The sequence below is a fragment of the Heliangelus exortis genome, chromosome 4, assembly GCF_036169615.1.
Source record: "Heliangelus exortis chromosome 4, bHelExo1.hap1, whole genome shotgun sequence".
Taxonomy (NCBI): domain Eukaryota; kingdom Metazoa; phylum Chordata; class Aves; order Apodiformes; family Trochilidae; genus Heliangelus; species Heliangelus exortis.
Genome location: NC_092425.1, coordinates 5,523,957 through 5,549,691, shown reverse-complemented (window position 1 = coordinate 5,549,691; position 25,735 = coordinate 5,523,957). Strand labels below are relative to the sequence as shown.

General features: G+C 43.5%; 1 protein-coding gene across 28 annotated transcripts in view; it reads right to left on the bottom strand.

Annotated features, from left to right (window-relative positions):
• Positions 1-7,401: 7,401 nt before the first annotated feature.
• The window catches only part of EPHA5 (EPH receptor A5), a 167,772-nt gene continuing 149,438 nt past the window's right edge, over positions 7,402-25,735 (bottom strand). For 9 of the 28 annotated variants that reach the window (XM_071742764.1, XM_071742749.1, XM_071742748.1 and 6 more), the window contains 6 exons: positions 24,705-24,766; positions 23,700-23,909; positions 21,764-21,913; positions 18,842-19,035; positions 15,323-15,478; positions 11,387-11,828 (listed from right to left, as the gene is read on the bottom strand). In XM_071742764.1, coding sequence (XP_071598865.1) covers positions 11,612-11,828; positions 15,323-15,478; positions 18,842-19,035; positions 21,764-21,913; positions 23,700-23,909; positions 24,705-24,766 — 989 coding nt within the window. In that variant the 3' untranslated portion in view covers positions 11,387-11,611. Of the gene's footprint in view, positions 7,651-10,814; positions 11,829-15,322; positions 15,479-18,841; positions 19,036-21,763; positions 21,914-23,699; positions 23,910-24,704; positions 24,767-25,735 lie in introns of those variants that run through there. The other 19 variants (XM_071742763.1, XM_071742751.1, XM_071742756.1 and 16 more) reach the window with 3 other exon arrangements.

The window sequence follows — 25,735 nt, the reverse complement described above, 5'->3', positions numbered from 1 at the left end:
GGGAAATGGTTCAAACTTGAAGAGGGGAGATTTAGGCTGGACATCAGGAAGAAATTCTTTCCTGTGAGGGTGGTGAGACACTGGCACAGGTTGCCCAAGGAAGTTGTGGCTGCCCCATCCCTGGAAGTGTTCAAGTCCAGGTTGGATGGGGCTTGAAGCAACCTGGTCTGGTGGGAGGTGTCCCTGCCCATGCAGGGTTGCTGGAATTAGATGATCTTTAAGGTGAGTGATGAATGATCTCATTCCTAAGCTATTTGCTGCCATTCATGCTTTATCCATTGTGCCCTAATCCCCCTGGTGCTTCTGCATGCATATGCATATCCATCCATCCATCAACATCCATGTATCCACACACCTCTTTTCCCCTCCTCCTACAATATCTGGGTCCAGCCATCAATTTTACACCAGTTGAAAGGTAACAGCAAGCTCAGCAGTTCTGGGCTCCTACATGTCTCAAGGAAAGAGACTGCAAGATGCTGTTTTGCTGGCATTTTTCCCATTAAATGGGAGAGGTTGTTGTTCCCCACCTTCTTTTTTAAATGAACATATCATTTTCTGATATATTTTTTTCTCTTTCAGTGAAATGTAATTTTTACTTATTGTGTCCTTTCACTCAGCAGCTCCACTTACTGTATTTCTTGAGGAGTAAATGATTAAACTTTGGAGCCTGGAGCTTCCTGTTTAAATGTCAAGCCTGAAACAGAGTGTCTCAGAAGAGAAATGGAAAGGATTTCAATTTTCCTGTAATAAATATAGCCTTTATTGGGAGCAAACAAGAAAAAAAAATGGCTGGCAGCCTAACTCACAGTTTTGCTGGGTTTTTTTTCAGCTTGCAAATTATTTTCCCTGTTGGTTTTGTAGTTAAAAAATAAGCTTTGAGAGAAAAAAGTCATCTTCACCAGCACAAATGTGTTTGTCAACCACTTTTGGGGGAGCTCAAAGGGTTTTGTCATTAAAAAAATCCCAGTTATGGATGCTAATATGTTATCAAAGCAGTACGTCAGCAGAAGAAAGCTTCTCCTTTCTTTTATTTTACTTGATTTGCTGAGCATCCAGCTGGAGGCAAGGAAATGATGGGGTAAGAAAATCACTTACATGGGCACCTTGTTCTCCGTGGATGGCTCATGGGCCTTTCTGGAAGGAAAATAATGAGCCAGAGCTTAGCAGGTTATCAAAGGGCACTGTAAGGTGGGGGGCTGCAGCCCTCAAAATCCAGTGGGTCCTAAAAGACTTTCCCCAAATGCTCCAAATGGAATTCCTGGTATAGAGGCAACAGGTATCTTCAGTGAGAACCACACAAACACACTGCCTCCTCAAAAACATCCCCCTCCCCAATTTCTCTAAGGTTTTTCCCTCAGAGATCCTATGGCATGCAATACCTGCCAGTAAGCTCTGGTTTGCTCTTGGGGGTGCAAAATGAGAAAAGCCTTTTTCTGGCCATGCTGCTCTGGCTCCTGTTTCCTACCCGATCTCAGCCTGGGAATTCCTTCCTTGATACCCCTCTCCATGAAGGGTAGATGAGGTTTGAGCTCTGGCAATGGATGAAGAATTAAAAATGCACACTTGGAAGCACACAGGTTCCTTTTGAGGGGACAGCCACGGGGATTTTCACCTTTGCAACACTTGCTCCTGCATCTGAGTTTTCCAGTGTGGGTTTTTTTTTTTTTTCCTGTCTTACCCTGTTTTGCACTGATGCCATTTCACTTCCTGCACTGATCCCTGGCTGCTGGTCCAGTGGTTTCTCCTGGCATCTCCCTAGATCCCACAGTGCCCCTGAGGCATTGCAGAGGAGGTGGTCTCTCCCCTCCCACCCATCCATTTTGCCAAGCAGATAGGATGTGTGCTCTTCTGCAGCCCTTTGAGGTCCTGCTCTCTCCTTCTGTTGGCCGAGATGAATCTCCCCAGAATCAGGCCACGTTTTTTTGGCTGGTTCTTAATGCACTTGAGGGTGACTTTCATCAGGCCCTGTTGACCTGAATAAATCTATCTCATTCTTTCATCTCTTCTTCTGCTTATCAGTCCCTTTTCTGGGGAAGTATCCGCTCACAGTTTATGCATTGCCTGCTATTTATGCAGTTCAGCCCATGAAATATACATGAAGAGCCCCTTGCTCTTTCTCCCCACAGCTTCATAAATCTTGCATTGCTTTTCTCAGCTTCATGGGGTGATGGGGAGCAGCCTCCCTGCTCCTCCTGCCCTGGGGCAGCAGCATCCTCCAGGGATGGTGGCACCACAGGCTGACACCCTGCTGGGCTGGCAGAGGAGGAGGAGGAATTCAGAGCTCCCCCAGCCCATTTTTAGGTTATTGAGTAGGATAAAAAAGACAGAGGTGCTGCTCTGCTGCTGTGCAGTGTCACTAGCACTAGGGTCATCTTGCTTTGCAGTTTATTCTGGGTTTAGTGAAAAGAAGAGTGCTGTAGAGAATAGTATTACCCTGCTCTTGGCTTGTTAAGCACTCTGAAGAGTTGGCATTCACTACTGAGGATGCAACTCTGCATTTATTGCAGGGACCAAATGGAGGCTATGCAGAAGAACTACCCAAAAAAGTAAGTCAGGCACATGGTGAAAGGCCTGTTTTTCACCAGCACCTTCCCTTTCTGAGCAGGTAAATTTATTAGTTGGTGGCCACAGAGGACAAGTGCCTCTTGTCACACCAAGCCCAGTGGCAGAAACTGGGCAAACACTGACTTGAGATTTTTGCAAGGGTTGGTCCCAAACCAAGGTGGGAAAAAAGGCTCAAGAAAATGGCCCAGTTCCTTAGCTCTCACTTAAACCAGAGCATTATGGAAGGAGTATGCAGCGTCCCCTCCTTTTTGCTGGTAGCAATACCAAATTTTCTCCATTTGCATCCTAATCCCCTCTCCCTCCTGCTCATGTTGGCTGAGGAGCAGTGAGAGGATGCAGGAGCTCTCATGGATGTGTCTTCATGAACCATCCTTATTTCTATGGAAGCTGGACTCAAGGAGACCTTATTAAACTCCCCATTTTCTCTAGATTTTTGCTTGCTTGCTGGAATTCTTTTTTCATGAGGTATTCACTGCAAGTAGCAGTGAATCTTCCTGCTTTCTTCATGAGCCCAGCCTCAGCTGTTCAATGCTTCCCCATCCCCTGCAAAGCTATTTAACTTTCAGCTTTAAAGAAGCTTCCCCACTTTTGTTTTCCCCCTTAATAGGCTCTCTGCCTCCATGAAACTACCAAATGAGTTTATGTAATTTTTTCCCCTGTCCTCAGAGCCCTCCCTGAGTCTGTTGCCATTGCAGTCCAGCAGCAGACACTGCCAAGGGACTGGAACATCAATCCAGACAGATTTTATCCAAGTTGCTGACAACCTTAGTTTGCTAACCCAACTGATCTAGGACTCCCTTTAAAATGTTAAAAAAATCCCTGGCTACCATGCCTTTCTTTGCCAGGCATAGCACCCATTACCTGCCACATCTTGTGCTGTCAGGAAAAGCACTCACAGCTCTCCCCTTTGCACTCCAGGAGTCATCATCTCACAGGAGCCAGAAGATGCTGATGCTCTCCACCACCTCTCTCAGGCCCTTCCAAGGCTGATTTTGAGCACCCACAGCTTTTCTGACCTTCCTTTAAGGCTGGCTCATGTCTTCTTAGCAGCATGAGCTTGCTCCCCACATCCATGGGCCAGGGGAGGAATGGGGCTGAGGATGCAGTGGCAGGCAGTCCAGATGGCCTTGGGTTGGCTAGGATCCCTCCCTCTCTCAAAAAACCAAACACCCCCCCCCCCAAACAAATACACAAACAAAACCCCAAACAAACAAACAAACAAAAAAAACAACCCAGGAAAATCAGTTCTTGGAGTTCTTGGGAAACAGTGTGGCCAGGAGCTGCTCTGGGGCTTGGTCAGTACAGTGGGTGCTTTGCCCCATAAACCAGACTAAAGGCAGATTTTCCCCCCAAAATAAAAACAGAGGAAAGAGGAAACAGCCTGTAACAAGGCAGGATGCCTTCATGTGGGGTCTACACTTTTCCCACATCCCAGAGGTCACTCTCTCCCCCCAGGGAGCACCAGATTAGCACCGAGTCCATGATTCGGAGAACAAAATAAAGTATTTATTTCCTCTCCAAGGGGGAAAATCCTGATGCTTTGTGGAAAGCCAAGGGGATGTGTGTGTGTGATCCACAACTGGATGTCACTGTTAGTCAAAGGTTTTTATTTTTATGAAAAAATAGAAAATTTCATATCTTACACTACAAAAAAAAAAACCAAAAAAAACCAAAAACAAAAAACCAAAAAAAAACCAACAAAACCAAAACCATGTACACAAACAAAATGCACAGAGAGCATCCAAGGAGGTGGGGGGAAGGGGTAGGAATAAATACAGCAATGCTTTCATTCTCCTATGAGTTTAAATGCCAATGCAAAGAGCTGAGATGGATGCTGCAGTTCAGGCAGTGCTGGATGCATCAGCTCCTGCACTCCCTGCCATAAAGAGCTGTAAAAAAAGGACTGGGAACTAAGCATTACTCTTAAGACTGCTACTGATGTATCTTACACACACCTTAATGACTAATTTTAAGATCACAGTAGTCCAAAGAATCACAGTTTCTTGACCACTGGGACTTCTATAATTATATTCAACACTGAATAGATAAAAAAAAATTACAGTCTTTTTTTTTCTTCTTGCCATTAAACATACAGAAGGAATAAATAAAATTTTAAATTGGATGTTTCTTCTTCTAAGCCAGTCTTCTTTATTTAGCCTTACTCATTTTCCAAATGAAAGCTACAGCATGAAAAGTGGTCAGTCTACACAAGCCATGCTCAGAGACACCTCCTTCTCTAGAATGAAAAACTATACTGAAAAGAGTTTTTTCACCTCCCAGACCCTTTAAAATACCTCCCTCACAATTAGCAGCAAAACACACAGGGAACAGAAGTATTCACTGGACCAGCCACAGCAGTAGTGAGCTGGACAAGCAAAGTGCTCAGGCTTGCCCTAGGCAGGAAATTCCTCTACAGCCCTTACCAAGAGTGCAACCACTGAAATATGACTGATATCTCCTGCTGCTGAACCCCAACACACACACACACACACACACACACACACACACACACACACACACACACATATATATATATATATATATATATATATATAAAATGAACAAAATACAAAGTACACTTAATTTCATAGTTTCTCCGGAATTTTTATGGACACAGAAGCTGTGACTTTTGGACCCTGTTATTTTATTTTATTATTTTTTAAAAAATTTTATGCTCCAAGACAAAACTCACTATGCAGAGATCTGCAGTAAGAACTGCTCTTGGAATATATGGAAAAAAACTATGTATTTATTGGAGAAACTGAGAAGAGATGCCCCGTTTACAAATGCAGTCTGGCTTTAAGGACAGTTTCCACTGGGTCATCGTTTTGAACGTTGGTCCTGCTTCTGGTATCTGTACCAGTCATACCAGACCTGCCTTTAAAACTTTAAAAATTGAGACTGTTCAGTTTGAGGAGGAGGAGGCTGAGGGAAGACTTCATCACTCCCTATAATTACCTGAAAGGACACTGTAGACAGGTTGGTGCTGGTCTCTTCTCACAGGTAATTGGTGGTAGAAGAAGAAGGAATGGACTCAAGCTGTAACAGGGTAGGTTTAGGGTGGACATTAGGCAAAAAATGTGTCCACAGAAAGAGTGGTCAGACTCTGGAACAGGCTGCCCAGGGAGGTGGTTGAATCACCATCCCTGGATGTGTTTAGGGGTCGTTTAGATGTCGTGTTGGGGGATTTGGTTTAGGGGAGAACTCTGTGGAGCAGGGATGGTGGTTGGACTTGATACCAAGGGTCTTTTCTAATCTGAAAGGTTCTATGATTCTATGATGCGATAATCTGCAGAAACAGCAAACACTTGCCACCCACTCGAGCCATTTAAAAATCCTTATATTTACCAAAGCCTTCAAAAAAAAAAAAAAAAAAAAAGCCCAACATATGAACACCACAATTAACTTTGCTGAATAACCTTATCTACAATAAAAAGAGGATCACAGCCTCAAACTGTTTTTGGGGGGGATTCCCAGGGTCCCACTGAAAACTGCATCCAGGAGCTTCAATAAACACATTCAGCCACAGCTTCAACCAAGTGTGGAACCCAGAGGGATGGGACCCTTTCACACATGGGATGCTATTCCTGTGACCACCTTATGCTACTTGGCTCTTCCCTCCTCTGTGCTCTGGCTCGAAGTGGCCAGGTCCATACCCAAACCAAAAATGCCCAGAGAGAATCTAGGACAGCCCAGACCCTAAAACAACCCCATGAACATTTTGGGGGAAATATTGCAAATTTTTCATGCTGGATGAGCAGGGGCTCACCTCCACACCACCACAGGACAGGGATTCTCTCTCAGACTCCAGGCTCAAAGCTGTACTGGGAGATGGCTACTGGGCTTAAAAACCAGTGCAGAGGAAGCCCCACACTATTTTTGGGCAGGACACACAAAAATTGATAGCACATTGTCAATGGAGGACACAGAGAAGTAAGTATTTTTCTTTCTTCTTCTGGACATGGCCAACCTGCTGTGGAAAGGGAGGGGCATCCTATATTGAAGCAGACTCCTTCTACCTCCTCTATGCAACCAAAACTTCTGAAGACTTTATAAGTAGCTCAACCCAAAGAGCAACAAAATAGAAAGCACAGCAGTAACACAAAAGGGAGACAAAGCAAAAGAGGTCAGAAAAGAGGAACAAACCAAGGGAAGAGCCCCAATCTTGTACCTGATGCGTAGCAAACTGTACAGTATATACATCTTCATCATATAATGTCCTCCAAGAAGAGCAAACAAGAACTTGGTAACACACAGGGAGGACAAAAAATAAAATAAAATAAAAAAAATACACCCTGTATTGTATTTGCCATGGAGCAAGCAACATGTTTATACACTAGTCTCTATAATTTAATGCTGTGTAACAGCATGTTTTCTTTTCTTTAAATTTACAAAACAAAATATCTATCAAGAAATAATCTAATCATATTGCTTTTCAATACACTGCTGTAGACACATAAGACTCGAAGGTAAACATCAGAAAACACAGCTCTTGGGAGCCCATGAACAGCCACAAAACTCCTCCACTCAAGTCAGTCCTTAGAAGAATTACTGCTGTAATTCAGTATATAAAGGTGATATATATATATTACATATATATATCTGTCCCATGTACAGACAATGTGTGGTGGGAAGGCTTGTTGTTCTCATCGCTGAAGCTTTAGAGATGGGTTAACCACAGGTACTGCAGATTTGTTTCCACGTTCCATGCATCTTACATTTACTTAATGAAAATGAGGACACAACAAATTGGAAGAAAAGGAAAAACTTCAGTCAAACACTGCTTTAGAAATGCTGTGGAAGAGGCCAATGTCCTTCAGTCATAGAAACCTCTAATTTTCCCTTTTTATCTTTTCCATTTTTTTTTTTTTTTTTTTTTTTTTTTTTTTTTTTTTTTTTTTTTTTAGGCAAAATAAATCTCAGGGCTAATGTACAAAGTGCAGGACCAACCCCCTTGAGGAAGCGACTTTAAAACTGAGTTACAATGGCACCATCCCATTCACCAACTGGACCTTCATCTCTTGAAGGCTGTTCATTATCTTCTTCTGGTGACCAACAAGTGTCACTCCCAGCCGCCTCAAATCCCTGTGGGAAAAAGCAGACGTTGGTTCCAGGGACCTCTCAGACACACAGCACCTCACACACACCACACACTGCACACACCACCTACCTCTTACCATTGACGGCACCTGAAGCCAAGTACAGTTGGGAAATTTAATTTTTCCCCCCCTTTTTTTTTTGTTTTTTTTTTTTTTTTTTTTCCTAACTGACACCATCTCAGGAGCTGACATCTTTTGCTTGAGATCACCTCACCGGCCAAGGAGAAAAATGGGACAGCAAAGAGTCAGCATTATGCTTGGCCAAGGGTTCTGCTAGGCATAAAAAGTCCTATTTCCAAGAGAAAAGCCATGGAAGAAAGGCTGTGTTGCAGTTTCCTCTTCTCCTGGGAGAGATTAGGATCTGATAGGAGCAGGGAAGAATGATGTCAACCCATCCTTCATTCCTCTTCAGGTGAGGAAAAGCCAAAGATACACAAACCACAATCCTAGAGCTTAATAGTGAAATCTTGAGCACAGCCACCCCCTAAAATCAACAGGAATTTGCAACACAGCTTCCCTTGGGCCTTTTTACAGCTTTCCATAAGCCAAGTTTGATTTCTCTGGGGGTGTGAATTCTACAAGCTAAAGGCATTTGTGTTGAGTTGGTCTACTAGGCTGCCATTCCAGGAAAGCTGGAAAATAAGTCAGTTAATGAGAAATGGAGGATTAGAAGGATAGACAGTTTTCTCAGAAACTCAGCCCTCTAAAATGTAGGTGTATAGCTGGAGGTAATCACCAAGGTTCACATGGATGGCATGAAAGAGGTGCCTCCAGGGGACAATTCATCCCATCCAAAGGCAGAACTGGGCAAGTTGTCCCCTGGAGATACTATAGCAGGATCCTGGTGATCAGATCCTGTGACACATCAAATCCCATGTAAAGCCATGGGTTATGGCAGGGTACAGTCGCACAGATTACTTCCCATGGAAAAAGTGGAATTGTAGGAATAAAGGCTTTGAAGACACATCAAGGCAGGCACATCCGTGTTTCCAAAACGAGACACAGAGATTGTCAGATAAGCAGTTCAACTGAGAGATGTTGCCTAGAGAAATATCAGTCTCTCAGTTTCTATCTCCAGCCTGGACAGAATAAAGGATGTTCTCAAAGTTTCTCCATGTAACTTTCTGTGAGGTTTACCTCTCTGAGCAGCTTCTCATTCTGGACAGATTCCTTTGTGAGTACAACCAGCCACCCATGTCCAAAAATTACACAGACCAGCATCACTTTGAATAAAATGCACTCCTGAGTGAAGGTTGATGTATTAACACATAGACTGCATCTGTTGTTCTCCAGGGGTTGTCAGACTTTCAGCCTTTAGTTTTGGAAAATACCAGTTCTTCTGCTCTAGGCTGAACACACCATTTCATTATCTTACCCTTTTTTTTTGGCAATGCATCTCACCAATGCATTCGGGGAAATCACAGCTTAAGGGGCATGGTGCAAGGCTGCTCAATGAGACACATCAGCAATGCTCCTCACCTGGCAGAGAAAAGGTTGCAGGACCAGAAAAAAGGTGTCTACCTTCTCAGGGGGACATGCTTTTATTTCTGCCTCCACTGAATTGTGAAACTGGTTCAGCAAGACATCTTCTTAATAACGAAGGGAAATGTAGTTACACTGCTGTTACATGCCATTTATTTTATGTACACGGCACAGTTGGAAATTCACACCAAAGATTAAAAAAAAAAATAAAAATCTCAAAAACCAATCCAGTATAGGACCTGATTTTTAAAAGAACCAGCATTCATCTTTCCCCTGCTGCATGCTGCTCTGCTGGTACTTTTTGAAAATTCAGATTTTTTTCCCCCCAGGTATCTAAAGTGCAAGCTAAGCTCTTTTGAAAATCCAGCACCACCTATTTCATAAATGTATTATTTCTGATACTCTTGAATGTTAGGAGGAAAAAAACAACCTGAAACTATGAGAAAGCAAATATATCTTGGAATTTCACATACAGCTCCATCAGTTTTATTACAAAACCAACTGCTCACTACACAGCTTTCCCTCCCCCCCTTATAATATTTCTTTAACTCAATATCCTTGAGAAGTGTCTCATTGATTTACAAGAGAGAAAGAAGAAAAGGGAGTTCCTGGTTTCAATCCATTAGCTGTTCACCAGGGCATCAAATCTTATTTTTCCTGAATATCAAATCTTCTTAAATGTGGAGCCACTGGCCAAGAACCTGGGGTGTCCTCAGAAAGAGGGAAAACCACTACTGTGAGGGCTTGTACCTCTGCAGAGATGGACCAGAAGACAACAGCTATTCAGCTAGATGTGACCTAAGTATAAAACCAAAAGCCTTTTTCAAAAGCCACCTGGAGCACTGTGAAGGTAGCAACAAAACTCTGAAAACCACCTAAAGAACGTGTGATCTTTAATACCCATTTTTCAAGCACGACTTAAAGCACATTGCATCCTCCTGTCCATCCAGTGCTGAAGGACTTCAAGCAGCTTGAAGCAGAAAAGCACTTACAACAAAATCAGGTGCACAAAAGAGTGGGTTTGGGAACAAAAAGAAATACCATCTTCTGTGCCAAAGTCTGCAAAACAATTGTTGTAAAGTTGCAATCCAGAGATGCCTGGTTTATACTACTGCAGACAACTGGTAATTTCACTGGGCTCAGCTCCACAGGGACTTGTGGGGTTATCTACTGGGGCTTTGCCTTAGAGATGTGCAAGAAAAGGCAAAAAACCCTCTTGTGAGCAGGATGCAGGCTGCACCTTGTTGTGCAAGTGACCCAACCCCTGGTGCTGGATTTTGTGTGTACCCCTGTGGCAGATGCACAGGCACTCCTTGAGGCCGTGGAGATATGTGCACCCATGTGCTGTGGTCTCCCTCTTTTAAAATACTTGATTCCCCCAGCATTTAGACCACTTTTTTTTCTTGTTTCAAGGTGTCCTCTATTCATTCACAACAGAAACAGGGAGAAATTGCCAATACAATAGTGATAAGCCAACCTAAGCTGACCAAAAATCCAAGAAAACAAAGTGGAAAACTGGTGTTGGCTCATCCCAACCAGCCTTGTATACAGCTGCATACATGCTGGTCTCTTACCACCACCTTGCATCAAAGTCCAGCTGCAATATGTCAGCATCCTCCTTCCCTGCAAGATCCTCCATTTGGAAGGGCTGAATTCATGATCTTCATGTTGTAAGAAACATATTTAAAGCATTTTATTTACAAACAGAACTACTTACACGCCATGGACCAGTCTGTCAAACACAGTGTATGCTAGGACTGGGCTGCCACATAAAATATCATCCCCCTCACCAGCTGGAGAGTCATGCAAGCAACATGGACAGGTTCCTGAAAGATTTCTGTGGCCAGCAGCCATCAATCTACCACAGATATTTTATATTTCACCTCCCAGCCAGGCCAGATTTCACCACTCTTCCTCATGTGGTGTGATTCTGTAATTGCCTGTGCACATTGTTAGTTATCAGTTTGCATGAGGGGAAAGAAGAAGAACATCAGAAACCTTCAGAAAATGGTAAAGAGAAGGGAATCCACTCACTAGGAACTTTTGCATGTAATGAGGACTTAAAAACCACTTTTCTAGGAGTTCATCTGCTCTTAATCATTATTCCCATCCTGCTTAATAATAAGGTAAGTGTTGGCTTTTTCAGAAGCAGATGCAGCATTACAACCTCAGGACTGAGATTTCAGGTTAAGAATAAGTATCTAGAGCAGGTGAACTCTTAAATGCTCTTCCACCCAGTATAACTTTTAAGAAATAATTTATTTTATTTTAGAAGGAAAAAAAAATATACAATGGAAAGCAACACAGCACATATTATTACAAATATTCAGAGCTCTTCATCTATTAACAAACAACAGGGTGTCCTGAGAATCAGTGTTGCAGATCTTTCAAAAGGTGGAAGTATGTAGTCCATGTGGTTAGCAATTGGTCCAGTCAAGGGTCAGCCTGAACCTCGTGTCATGGATCTATCTATTCTTGAATACTGTCCTGGTAAAGTTACTCTTGCAGTGGATTGAAAGAGCTCCAGACACACTCAAAGTCACTAGGTGGTCCACAAGTTTAAAGAACAGGTCTGGTCCACTGGAAAGGTTGCCTTCAAGTCTGATATCCACTTGGAAAGAGGGGGTGGAGGGTGAGGCTCCACTTTTCACAAGATGATTCATCCCTTTGCAAGAATTAGAGCTAAATGTAGAAATCACTCTTTGAACACATACATTTTCAGGTCTTTGCTTAAGCAGACAGAGCTCAGGACTTGGGGTGATATTCACCAGGTTTAACTTTTTAAGCTTTTGTTTTTCAGAAATTTGTATCTGTACTACTATTTGCTGGAATAAACTAAATAAACCATCAGTTTGAAAGAAGCAAGGCAGTAATTGGGGTTTTGTTTGCATGCTGGGAGGGGGGGATTTAAAAACAATGCTTAACATACAGCATCTCAACCAGGTCCTGTAAAGAGGCCACAATCTGGGTGTCACCAGTCTCATCAGTGTTAGGGCCAAAAACACTCATACAGAGATAGTAATTTTTTTTTCAGTAGATTTTAGGAATTCTTTACACTCATCATATTTTTTTTCCTTTTGCCTTTTCTGGCAGCAATTACCTAGTTCTTTCTCCATGTAACTTCCACTTCTCTCTCCTATGCAGTTTGAATTTCAGAAAGATCATTTTGGATAATATTTGAAGGCAACCTCTTAAACTGTAAAGCTGTTTTAGTGATGTCATTTGGGGAAAGTAACTCAGATATTCAGATCATCTTTTTACCTGATCCCCCCAAGTCCCAGCTCTGGAATATACTGAACAGTTGCCTCTATTAAAATGACAAGGAACATTTAACCTGTATTCTCCTTTGTGGAGTACAAAATGTTTTCTTGTTCCCTTTTACAGGGAGAAAAAAATTAAAACCTCCAGAAATCCAAAACCCCAATTATATGAACCTTTAGAGAACTTTGCTTGTTCTGGTGTTTGTTTTCTGGAGAACTCATGAGGGTCCCAGCTGAGCCCACTCAGGAGCCAATTCTCTCCTTTACTTTGTTGATTTTAAGGGCAATCTACCAGTTTACATCAGTCTGAGCACATAGTTCAGGTCTTCAACATAAGACACCTTTCCTCTTAAGCCACTGTGATGGTTTCTCCTTTTTTAACTGCTGAGAATCTGGTCTTTTGTTGTTTTTTTGGTTTTTTTTTTTTTTTTTTTTTTTTACTGAGAGGAATAGGAGAAGTCTTGATTTGGATGGTTTTCTTTAATGAACCCTCCACAGTTTTCCCTAAATAGCCTTAAGCAGGGTCAAGCCTTCTTGCTAAGCCATCTACTATGATGCAAAGGAGATGCTCAAGAACCAAGCCTGACTCAGGCAGGTGCAGGAGGAATTTATTTGCTGACATGGGAGTTTTCAATTTGAAATGAAATGGAAGATGGATTAATGAAATGTCTCCTTTCAGCTGTAAAAAATGAAACCAACCCAAAAAAACTACACACCCAGAGGCTCCCCAGGCTTCCAGGCATCAGCTCCTCTGAACTTCTCTGCTGCTGTAAAAGCCCAGGAGAAAGGTGAAGCTGAGCAGATCAGAAATGTCCCTACTAGGGCCAAAAAAGGACCTGAGGAGAATGACATTTGTGCTATAGAGACCATACTGGGATCTGGAGGAGAGGTACTTAGAGGCAGTTTGCAGCTGGTGTGGGTCAGAGCATCTCTGACAGTTATAATCTTATTTAAAGACCTTTAAACCACCCTGCATTTCTGGCCAGAACTGTAGAGATAATGGTTTTCTTGGTTCACTGCCAATCAAAAAACCATTTTGAAGTGCTTTTGGGGTAGCCTGAAAAGACTTTGGGGGACACTTGAAATCTCTGAAAGAGTTTAATTACGAAAGAGTAAATATAGGGAAGTATTTAAATTTTTAAGTCAAATTAAGAAGGTTATGCCACACTCAAAATGGGCAGATTGGAATAGTTTTGTCAGAGGGATGGGCTGCTAAGACTGTTCAAAGCTACATGAGTAAATGAATTTCTGATTTATTGTAAACAAAAAAAAATCACTCATCTGGGCTAAAACTCTATGTTTTCTCTGAACCAAACCAAAACATTTAAGTTCTGAGCATTTTTAGAGTTCTTGAAACTGCATACAGTTCTAAAGAGGAACAAACCAGAATGCTTTTGTGAAACCTAATATTCTTCTTTGAGATGACTAATTGAGTAAAGCAGCAACAAGTCTGTGATAAATTTTAGGCAATCTGCATTCTCTAGCAGAAATTGCTCTGGTAAAAGATCAAGCTGACACAGTAGAGGGGAATGCTCCAATATTTTTCCTTTCTCTTAAATTACTGCCTCATCCGACCCCTCTTCTTCCCACTCACCCTCTCCTAGTTCTTTCTGCCCTGTGGACTCTGACCACCTTGGGGATGGACCATTTCCTTGGTCAGTGTTTGTATGTTTAAAAAGTGATTTAATTGGAGTCCCAAAGCCTGTTGGTTTTGGGCACAGCCATATCAGATGAGTAGGTAAGGAACTGTGGAATCCTCAAAAGCCAAAGTAACATGGCATGTAATTGCAGGACTAGGCTGGGAAACTCCATTTAAAAGTCTCAGATCCCCAAAAAACATCTAGGTAGAAATCCATGCACGCTGACTCCCTAGATAGTTGCTGGAGAGAACTGAATCCCTAGCTCAGTTTTCACATGGATGGCTGAAGACAGAGTGGATGAGTCCAGGTGTAAGGGACAAATATCAGTGAGCAAATAAAATCTGAGTGAGAACATACAGGCTCCTGCACTCCCTCCAAATATGAAATGCAAAAGTGAACTCCAAGGAGATTCTACTGACCTGCATCACAAGCAAAGGATCTCCTGCCCTGTACAGTGAGCTCCACAGCAAGCCCCATGGGAGACAAGAGAAATGCTGTGGTTCTGTGGGGTGTGGAATTTTATTTTTTTTTATTCCTAATCCTTGGCACCAATTCTGTATGTGCACTGGCAATCTGCATGTGATCAGAAGAGCCACAACCTCCCCAAAAGCTTCACAGAACAGAATCCTTCCCATTCTGCTTTAATGCCTGCAGAAAAATAAGCTCAAATTAAGCCAGCTAGAAAGGCAGGCTTTGGGATGAGTTTGAGTTAGCAGCAGAAGGAAAGTACAAATGTAATTACACAAGTAAGGCAATTAAAGATGGAGCATACCACATCAGCAGCTTCTGAGGCATTTACCAAGTCATTTGAGTGCTGTCACCCCAATGGCAGTGATACCCATGTGCAAAAACCAAGGGCACATTCAGAAAGAAAAGTTTTAGGCAGGGAGCCTGATCCCTAGATCTAGAGCTGTGGGTTTGCTGATGCTGTTGGCACCTATGCTTGTATCAGTTAATGCTGAACACTATTTCCATGCCTTACTGGGCTTGATTATGAAACCAGTGTAAAGCCAATATCCCTCTGCAGGGACTAGTTGAGTGGGTTTTTTTTTATTTGTTGATAAGCCTAAAAAATCAACTGCTATCATGTCAAGGGGACAGCCTGGCAATTATTCAAACTCAAGCATTAGCTTCTGTGAATAAAGGAGCTAGCAACATACAAAGGGTAATGGTTTCCCTTTCTGCAGCCTCATCCCTACATGTTTTTGAATGGTTTGCCTTCCCACCACTCTGCAATTCCAAGACATGATGTGAAAAAGATCTGGGCACTACTCACTCTAGGGTCACCTGAGCCACAGCATCCATCGAACTGTATCCGTTCTCCATGAAGATCTCCGTGTATCGTCCCATTTTGATGGCTTCCAGCCACTCTCCCACTGACCTGTAGGCACCACTTCCAACTGGATTGTGCTCTACCAACAGATTTGATACTCTAAAGACAAGCAAAAACAGAGAAGCAAACAGAATCAGTATGGATATGTACCCAACGGGACTCAATTGCTCACATTTTTATATGGTAAAGATGATTTTTTTTTACTGTGCTTCCAGTGACTGCTGCAGCCTATATCCTATCAGCAGGCTTGATACAGAATGTATCAAACATTGAAGTTACAGTTGGCCTGTAACTTCATCCACTTTTGGGTTAGTTTGTCCATTTCTGGTTCACACTGCAAATACAAAGAGCAGGAGAGGAACAGTGTCCATCTGCATCACCTCTTGCCCACAATCAGGCTCCTCTTCTATCAGGCTCCCACAGTCTTTGGTTTTACTCCTCCCACAGTGTTAAAAGTTTTTAAAGCTCATAATTAAGACAGCCCAGAGCCTGAACAGAGCTGAAACCCAAATTACATCTCCTAGCAGCAGGTATCCATGGCAGACTGATGCTAACACTGCAAGAGGCTGGTGGGGATTTCAAGTGCAGGCAGCATCCAGCAAGCCTTGCAGAGGACAGTGATGCTTCAGCCATCCTCCAGCCCTGAAACCAGAGGTAGACTCTTGCTCCTGCTCCCACACCCTCATTTAAGAATTCTCTGCATCAACTGATACCTGTTTGGTTGTGCCAAACAGGTATTGCCAATACACAGCTTTTGTGTGTCTACTTTGGTGTGATGATGACTGGAAGAAATGTGCATCACCATCAAGGTCCAACACGTAATCCAGCAGCATTCAGGGTGGATGGGGAAGGACAGAGGTTGTAATGGTGGCTGGAGATGGTACTTCTTCCTAAAATGCCTGAAAACCTCCAAAAGAAATTGGGTGGGAGGAATGAAAGATATCTGAAAAATTGTGTTTGGGAAGACTGTGCCAGGTGTAATTTTTTTTTTCTTTTTTTTTTTTTGTCTAAAGACAAAAAAAAGTGTACGCCAGTACATTCTCCATCTGACTAGCTGGGAGGGTAAGGGAATTGTCCAGGAGGGATTTGTTTAAAATGTTTCTTGAGCTGCAGTTCAGGCAAATAACAACCCCTCACCACAGAAAAAACACCAATACAATACCTGTGTGTGACCCATGCCATGTAAAGGTCCATCCACCACTCTATTAATGAAACAAAGGGGGCTTGTTCAAGTTCAGCCAGGGAAGAAACTAGATGTGTCTCCTACCTGGTAAGCCAGGACACAGCTAACATTCACCTTGCATAAAGATTATTACCCACAGTTAAAAAAAAAAACAACAACATTTTCTGGGTCAGCCTCTGACAGTGAGAATTGCAATTAAAAGACTTTCAGCTGGGAGAAGAGCTGGGATATTATATTATTAGAGCACTTCAGGAATCTTCAGATATTTTATGAGCACATTAGTGTTATTTGTTTATTTAACAGCAATGCTGAAGAGTCCAATAAAATGTGAACACTTGAAGTACAAAGACCATAATGGCTTCCTGTAACATTTTATACATGAGGAATCCTAAGTAATCATAACGAGAAGTGGATTTTCATCACTAATGTCAGGAGGTACCTACTGATGATATGCACACACTGTAATGTATAGTGACTTCCTCCCTGATTTGCATTAATGAGAATTTCCATAAAGAATACATTACATATATTAAAAAAAAAAATCCCTTGCAGTTGCTGTACGTTAAAATTATTATTCATTTTGAACCACTATGGTCTAGGCATGGCAATCTGCAATTATAAAAACACAGTTCCAAAGGCTGGATTCTCAGGTGCTTCATTCACATTGAAAATACCACAGCAGGTCTGAAAAAGAAAGGTGTGGAATTGCAAGGACCTGTTCCTTATATAAAACCTAAGCAAATTGCTTAGCACCTTAAGGAAATAGCAGCCTATTTTCCTCTTTTCTCGTGTAATAGCTTCATAGCATGGCCAGGATTGGAAAGGACTTTAAATGTCATCTAGATCTGACCCTCCTGCCATTGACACCTCCCACTGGACCAGGATGCTCCAAGCCCCATCCAACCTGACCTTGAACACTTCCAGAAATGGGGCAGCCACAACTTCCTTGGGCAACCTGTGCCAGTGTCTCACCACCCTCACAGGAAAGAATTTCTTCCTGATGTCCAGCCTAAATCTCCCCTCTTCAAGTTTTAACCATTTCCCCTTGTCCTCTCACTACACACCTGTGTAAAAAGCCCTCCCCCCCCGATTTCTTGTAGCCCCCTTCAGATATTGGGAGGTTGCTATAAAGTTATCTTGGAGCCTCCTCTTCTCCAGGCTGAACAACCCCAATGTCCTCAGCCTGGGTACATAAAGGAGGTGCTCCAGCCCTCTGAGCATTTTTGTGCCTCTCCTCTGATCTTGTTGAAGATCTGTGCCCTTCTTGTCAGGGACTCCAGAACAGGACACAGAACTCCAGGTGGAGTCTCACAAGACCAGAGGGGGAGAATCCCCTCCCTGACTGCTGCCTGTGCTTCTTTTGATGCAGCCCAGGACCCCGTTGGCTTTCTGGGCTGCCAGGACACACTGATGGCTCATGTTAAGCTTCTGATCACAACTCTTACAGTCTGATCACCCAGCCTGTTCCTGACCCCATCACAAAAGGCAAACAAAGAAGTCAAGCAGGACTTACCCTTATTGAAGCCACGTTGGGTGTCACCAATCACCCCTTTGTTACCCACATGCCTTAGCAGAGCCTCCAGGAGGAGCTGCTCCATCATCTTGCCAGGCACAAAGGTGAGACTGTCTGACCTGTAGTTCCTGGCTCACAAGTATTAACCTTGTGACCATGCAGCTATTCAGGTTCATGTTTATTTGCACAGTGGCTGTTCTTTTCACTTACTGTGGTTTTAGAAAATTGTGTACAGCTCTTTGGGAACCACAAAGATCCTCTCATGACTACCAAGACTGTCAGAACTGGTGGTGGCAGCTGGCACACCTGGGAAGAGTTGTGGGAGGATGCACTTTCACTTGGACAGCTTTGCACATCCTGTTTCCCAAAAAAACCCTCTTAATTTGCATTACCAAGATAAAGTCAACTGGCAGATAATTTGAGCAACATTTACCATCTACTCAAGTCTTGCCCTCTCTAACCTTGGGGTAGAACACAGGTAGCTTTATCATACACCTATAAATAGTGCTGAAACTCCTGTCTCTGAAAGACAGGCCACAGGACTATTGTTTGAGGCAGCAGCACTGTGTTTATAGAGTAACTGAATTGCTCACCTGCTTGACAATTTCAAGAGAAAAAGCTGATCTGAGACAACTCCCATGGACATACGGAGGAACATCCATAAGTGGACCCATGCAGACTAAATAACAAGTTGGTAACTCAACTCCAGGGTGGTTATTCAGACAAGGAGCTTGCTCTGAGAAATGGCTCTGGCTCAAGTTTGTACCTGCTTGATGCATTAACCAATGTCTTCAAGCTGCTGGGGTTACGGATGAGCTTGTCCAACATGCTGACAATTTCATCAAACTTGGGGCGGCTGTTGCGGTCTTTCTGCCAGCAGTCGAGCATGAGCTGGTAGAGAGCAGCAGGGCAGTCCATGGGACTTGGCAGGCGATAGCCTTCCTCCACAGCTTTAATTACCTGCAGGAAACAAAACAGGAGGCTGGGGAGTTGCCTTTCTTCAAGATTTCCCCAAATGCATCCTGGCTTCAGGAGAGAACTTTGGCGGGCCAGAAATCTGCTCGTGTAAAATGCCGCCCTAGCCTGCCCCCTCCCCCTGTCTGCACACAAAAGGCAAACCCAATAAATGCCACTGCCATTCACATTCTCTCTGGGGTGGGTTAAATATATTTTTGGGACACTGCAAAATTCATCTAGGAAGCTTCTGCCAGAATCACAGAATGTTTAGGTTGGAAGAGACCTCAGAGATCATCCAGTCCAACCTTTGCACAACACCATAATCCAACTACTAAACCACGTCCCTAAAGACCAGGTCCAAATGCCTGTTAAAGACCTCCAGGGATGGTGACTCCACCACTGCTCTGGGCCATTCCAATGCCTGACAACCCTCTCAGTGAAAAAAGGCTACTAACATCCAGCCTAAACCTGCCCTGGCACAGCTTCCATCCATTCCCTCAGTCCTATCACAGTCACTAAGGAGCAGAGGCTGTTTCCCTCCTTGCTCCAACCTCCCTTGAGGCAGCTGAAGAGAGCCATAAACTTCCTCTCAGCCTCCTCTTCTCCAGACCTCAGATGAGGTGTGTAGGTTATAATACCAGGAAACTCCCAGACTCTAAGTCCACGAGAAGCAGCCTGTAGGGTTTCCTGCAACTTCTTGGAGGGCAGTGATTTTGTTTATTCAGATGTTGGCATTTTTTTAAATGAAAAGGCATGTCCTAGATTACAAATTTGTATAACAGTAATAAAAGTCTGACTGTATTTCAAAAGAGACTTTGAATGCCAATTGATGGATGGCTTCAATGCAAAGGCAGAACAACCATCTCATGTATCATTCAATACTGTCTGGGTCAAGCAGTTTCTTAGTATCCAGCGCCACTGGTTCTTCTGTCAACACAAGCAGGGGAGGAAAGAAGAAAAGGATGCCTTCAGAAGATGAAGGAGGAAGGCATAACTCCCATGAGAAACATACCACAGCACTGTATTTTCTTAGGCTTCCACCATGGAGGCACTTGCCATCTGCACTGGTAAGCCAAGCAAAACCTGAGCAGGAAATTATGCTCAAAAACATCTCACCAGTCCTCTGCTTTCTGCTGCTAAAGAAACCAGTCCCCCATCCACTTCTTGTAGAGGAGTGTGAAATTCACCCTGTACCCAAAGGCACTTGGGCTTTTGGAAACAATTCTGCAAAGTGTAGATGTTCAAAGTGTTACAATCCAGACAAGGGACGTTCCTGGCATGGAGAACTATTTCACTGGCACCAGCCTGAGTCTTATCCTGGCATTTACTGCACAACATCTGTCCTGTGTTGGTGCATCAGCATTCAAGATAGTTACAAAGCTCAGTGTGACAAAGCTTGGCTCTCAATTGCTGCACTCTCTGCACACAGGTTAGGGAAGAAAAGTTTCTGCATTTGGATGAGAAATCCCTATGCATATCCATGCTGCTTTACCAAATTCCCTGTGTATCTGACAGTCCCAGCAGTGTGGAAGCAGTGGGGCATTCGTGCCAAACAACCCCCACAGCTCCCTGACAAGAAGCATGGTGTGACCATCTCAGAAGTACTGCTCATTTCTGTGTCTGGGCTCAGAGATGATAAAAAAGAAAAAAGCATGAAACATCAGGTGTTGTGTCCAGAGGAAACCCATGGCAAAGCAAGTGCCTGCTTGCCTTGCTCAGAAGGTAGCAGTATCTCTGCAGATGGCTGGGCTGCAGAGATGAAGTGGAGAGGATGAGGAATGACTCCATTTGGCATGTGTGAAGCTTTTCCCCACATTGCAGAGCCCCTTTGAGGTCTTCATGTGCCTCATGATGAACCTGGCCACACATCATGGTTCCCAGAGATGCGAAGTTGAAAGAGGGGCCTAGAATAATCAGGCAACCAACACCTGTCCTTGTCAAAGGCTAAAAAATTTAAATCTGGGGTTTCCTGATTTTCTACCCTGTAGGAAGTAGCCCTGCAGTAGGATCGTGAGATCCTTACAGAGGCTGAGCTCAGAGCTGCAGTCAGGAGGGGGACAGACATCTCCCTGTTTGGAGCTGCTTTTGGAAGGTGTCTTGAGGTCAGAGGCTGAAAGGGACATCAGGGCCCAGGAAAAAGGGTACACAGCTCCCAAGGGATGCTGTACAAACAAACCATGAGACCTTGGCATTAGCACAGACCTACAAGATATTCACAACACGAGCAAAACTATGGTCCCAAGATGTGCAGTGCAAGAGCAGCCAGATGCAGCTCTCTGGACTGCTGTCACTATATCAAATCACCCAGCTTTTGTGCAGGGAAACAAAGCCCTTACCCATGACTCTCTTGAGTTTCTGATTTATGTGACAGCAGGGGTTTGAAGACACAACTGAAATGCTGCCAGTTATCAGCATCCTTCCAGACCTTTGTCATTAAGCAGAGGAGGAACATGCTCCAGCACTAACAGCATTAGTGAAGCTCCAGTGCTCTGCTGGGGAAAGCAGACGCCTCTGTGCAGACACATTTCCCTCTGTGCACAGCCTGTTTGGGGCTGCTGCTTCAAAATAAAAAAAAAAGAATCAAACAAGAGGACTGTTTTTTTTCTGGTGTGGGGGAGCAAGGCTGTTTTTAGTTTAGAGAGCCTCTCTTCCTCTTGTCCCACCCTGTCTTTCTGACAGCAGAATGAATGCCAAGCCCTCAAAACCCCATCAAGCTCTCCCAGGTGCTTACATCTTGGTTTGTCATTTCCCAGTAGGGTCTTTCACCATAGGACATCACCTCCCACATGACAATTCCATAGCTCCAGACGTCGCTGGCCGACGTGAATTTGCGGAAGGCGATCGCTTCAGGTGCCGTCCATCGGATGGGGATCTTCCCTCCCTAAAAGGAGGAGAAAAGGGAAGAAAAAAAAAATAATAATCAAAAAAACACATTACAGAGTAGGGCAGCAAATGAGGATGAAACAGCGCTGCTTAGAGCACTGAGGGATGTTATTTTTCTCTCTGGAAAGAGACATAGAATTTTAAAGTAAATCTGTTTGACAGCATGGGGCCCCTTTCCACATTATCTCATCCCATAAGTGTTTGTAGGCTGCCTACTAATTGGCTGTCCTGAAGGTCTGTTGTTTGAATGCTGGGACATGTATAGGATCAACATCTCAATTATGTTGTACAGGTTGGTAGGGGAATACAATCCCTCCATTTCTCAGAGTGAGCCACGGAGGAACAGACAGCTCTGAAGCTGAGGAAGACTTTGATCTAAGGAGGGCTTCATGCAAATTGCTGCCAAAGTAATGCTGGTATTTTCTTTTTTTCTGTTTTTTCCTCTTTTAATGTGGTCCTGATCCTGCAAAGAGATCTGCACAGTGGGCACAGAAATATCTGTATGCAGAGACAAGCTGCTTGGCCTCTGAAAATGATGCCACAGCTGTCAAATGTGTTTTGCTGTTTCCTTTTCCCTTTTCTACCATTTTAGAAATCAAACTTCAGATCAGCTCTGAGAAGAAAGAGGGGAGGGAAAGGGGAGCTTGGGTTAAGGAATACTTTATTTGGTTTAAATAGTTATCTCCCTTGATTTGTATCACAACGTATTTTACTGTGAAGTCCATTCTTCCCAATGTTGAGCTGGAAGGTCTCCTTGAATGTCCCCTCCCAGTGTTTGTTATTGGAATCAGGTAGAATTTGGAAGGCATTTTCACAGCAAGTTTTAAAAAGTCCCTTCTTCCAATTTCCAATTACTTATTCACAGGCTTATTGGTGCATGCCTTAAGTGAGAGGTCAGATTCCCAGCAGTGCCAGTTAGCACATGGCAGCCACAGCAGAGCTGGCCAAGAGCCTTCCATCCTGCAGGAGGCTCCAATCCATCCATGCCCTGAGTCCCTGTTGTAGGGTAGTGACAGCCAAGAGCTGAAATGCTTTCCCCAGTTCTCTGCAGGAACTGGGAATGTGACCCAGAGAGCTCCAATCACCTGTAAAACAGTACCCCTAGAAAAACACACTAAAAGGACATGTCCAGGCGTGCCAATCACTGCTATGAATATTTCAGGCTTTCTCCAAGGCTGTGCTCCTGAGGATGGGTCCTATTTACTCAGTCTTCACAGTGCTGAGGCCACGTGGACTCACACTGGGATGGAAGGGCTGATGACCTGAAAGGATGGATGAAGGAGAGAATAGGACAGAGACTGCAGAGACTGGAGCAGCTCTTTCTCAGGTTGGGATAAGTTAACCTCAACAGGGTAAAGTTGAGGGCAACTTGTGTCATTTCCAATGGGCATTACACATTTCAGATTGTTCAGAACACTACAGCTTAGCTCTCTGCATGGGTGTCTAAGGAAAGAAATTGCTCTTGCTCTTTCCTCCCTTTGGTATTCACCAAAGAGGACAGAATAGAGCTGGGAGCATACCACCTTTGCAAAGCTTGTTATTTGACTCAGATGCTCAAAATGAACTTAAAACTTGTAAGTTAAGTCCTGCCTTATTTGGCCATCCCACAACAAAGTCACACACATCTGCAAAATTAGTCTGATTACAACTAACTGCTGACACCTGGTGCACAGTGTAGAGGCTCTGGATTCATAGAAAACTCTTTGCTAGGGAGCTGAACACCAAGATGTGGCAGGGAATAAATTTTTCTTCATCTCAATCAGTTTGGTGTCTTCATAGCTCACCCTGGTTGTGTAGGCTGCTTCAGGGTCATCTTCTAAGACTCTGGAGAGGCCAAAGTCTGACACCTTGCAGACTAAGTTGCTGTTGATCAGGATATTCCTGGCAGCCAGATCTCTGTGTACATAACCCATGTCAGACAGGTACTTCATTCCTGATGCAATGCCTCGCAGCATCCCAACCAGCTGGATGACCGTGAACTGCCCATCATTCTTCTGCAAAAAAAAAGGAGACTTTTCATCAGTTCAGAGTCTCTGCACCCTCAGCACTGCAACAGACAGGAATAAAAATGCAAAGACAAGTCTCCAGGGAAGAAAAGCAGGGAAATTAATAATTCATTACTCTCATGCTCTGACCACCAAGCTTTTCAAAGTTTATCTGTTTGGATTAGGATCTACAGAGGCAAAAGCTAAAGAAATTGTAGTGCTTTTAACTGCAGATAAAGGAGCAAGCAGTTTCCACTGGTGACTTGACTGGTAACTTCAACTGTGAGTGAACACATGCAGTTACCTGTATATGTAACAGGGTGGGCTGTCTCAGAGTCAGTCAAGTGAATGACACCAAGTTGCATGGGAGTGCTACCTGCAGAGGTCTAGGTGGGAATATTTGGGGTGGGGATCTCCCCCATGTTGCCACACAGCTTTTCTAACCACTTCCCCTATCCTCTCTTCTCTAGCTCTTATGCTTCATGGACAAACCCTGACAAGTCTGAGCTTTGCTGATGTGCTCTTGTAACACATCAGATTTTGCAGTGTAAGTTAATAATTTCCATGCCTTCTAAAATAAACATATTATCCATGAATCTATTCTTGAATCTATCTGTTTGTAATGATGCATGAACCAGGCCCTTCATGATGCTGTATAAAAATAGATCAAACAGACAACTCAGCCACCCCTGCCTCCAGACAGCATCAAGAGCTGGACCAGCATACATTTTCACTGATATCAACCACCAGCAAAGAACCCAAACCTTAACCAAGGTTTCCCTGGGAAAAGGATCTAAGTACTACCTTTAAAAATGTATCCAGTGAACCATTCTCCATGTATTCAGTCACTATCATTACTGGTTTGCCTAGAAAAAGCAAACAAACAAACAAACACCATGAGTTTGTTAGCAATTTATTTAAAGTCTTTTCATAATGCACCTGAATCTGAATATACAGCCATGAAACAATATATTTATATCAAGACACTGCTGTCCCAGTAGGTTTACAATAGTTTTTGCCAGAATGTATAGGAAAGAGCAGAAGAGAGGAACAGGTATTAAAAAGTAATCCCATATTATGGGTGGAGTATCAAACCCTGGAGTATTTAGATTATGTTTGAGGAAGATGATGCAAACTGAAGCCAGGCTAACTATGCATAACCTTCTCCTTGTTTCTGTGAACAAATTCAAAGCTTGCAGACACCGACTTCTTGGCACCCTTTCCTATAGTTTCAACACACTCAAATAATAATGGAAGCCTAAAAAGAGTAACCAGGATCATAGAACTATTCAGACAGGCTGAGGAAATTGGGGTTGTTCAGTCTGGAGAAGAGGAGACTCCAAGGTGACCTTATAGCAACCTTCCAGTATCTGAAGGGGGCTACAAGAAAGCTGAGGTAGGGCTTTTTACATGGCTGTGTAGTGAGGGGACTAGGGGCTTTAAAACTTGAAGAGGGGAGATTTAGGCTGAACATTAGGAAAAAATCATTTCCTGTCAGGGTGGTGAGATGTTGGAACAGGTTGTCCAAGGAAGTTGTGGCTCCCCCTTCCTGGAAGTGTTCAAGGCCAGGTTGGATGGGGAGCAACCTGGTCTGGTGGGAGGTGTCCCTGCCTATGGTGGGGAGTTGGAACTACATGATCTTTAAAGTCCCTTCCAACCCTACCTATTCCATGATTCTATGATTGCAAAATACCTGTAAGATCATCCAGTCCAACCTTTAACCTAACTCTAACCTAGCTCTACCAGCTAAACCATGGCCCTAAGCAGAATCATCTATATGATTTTTAAACACAATCAGGGATGGTGATTCAACCACTTCCCTGGGCACCTCATTC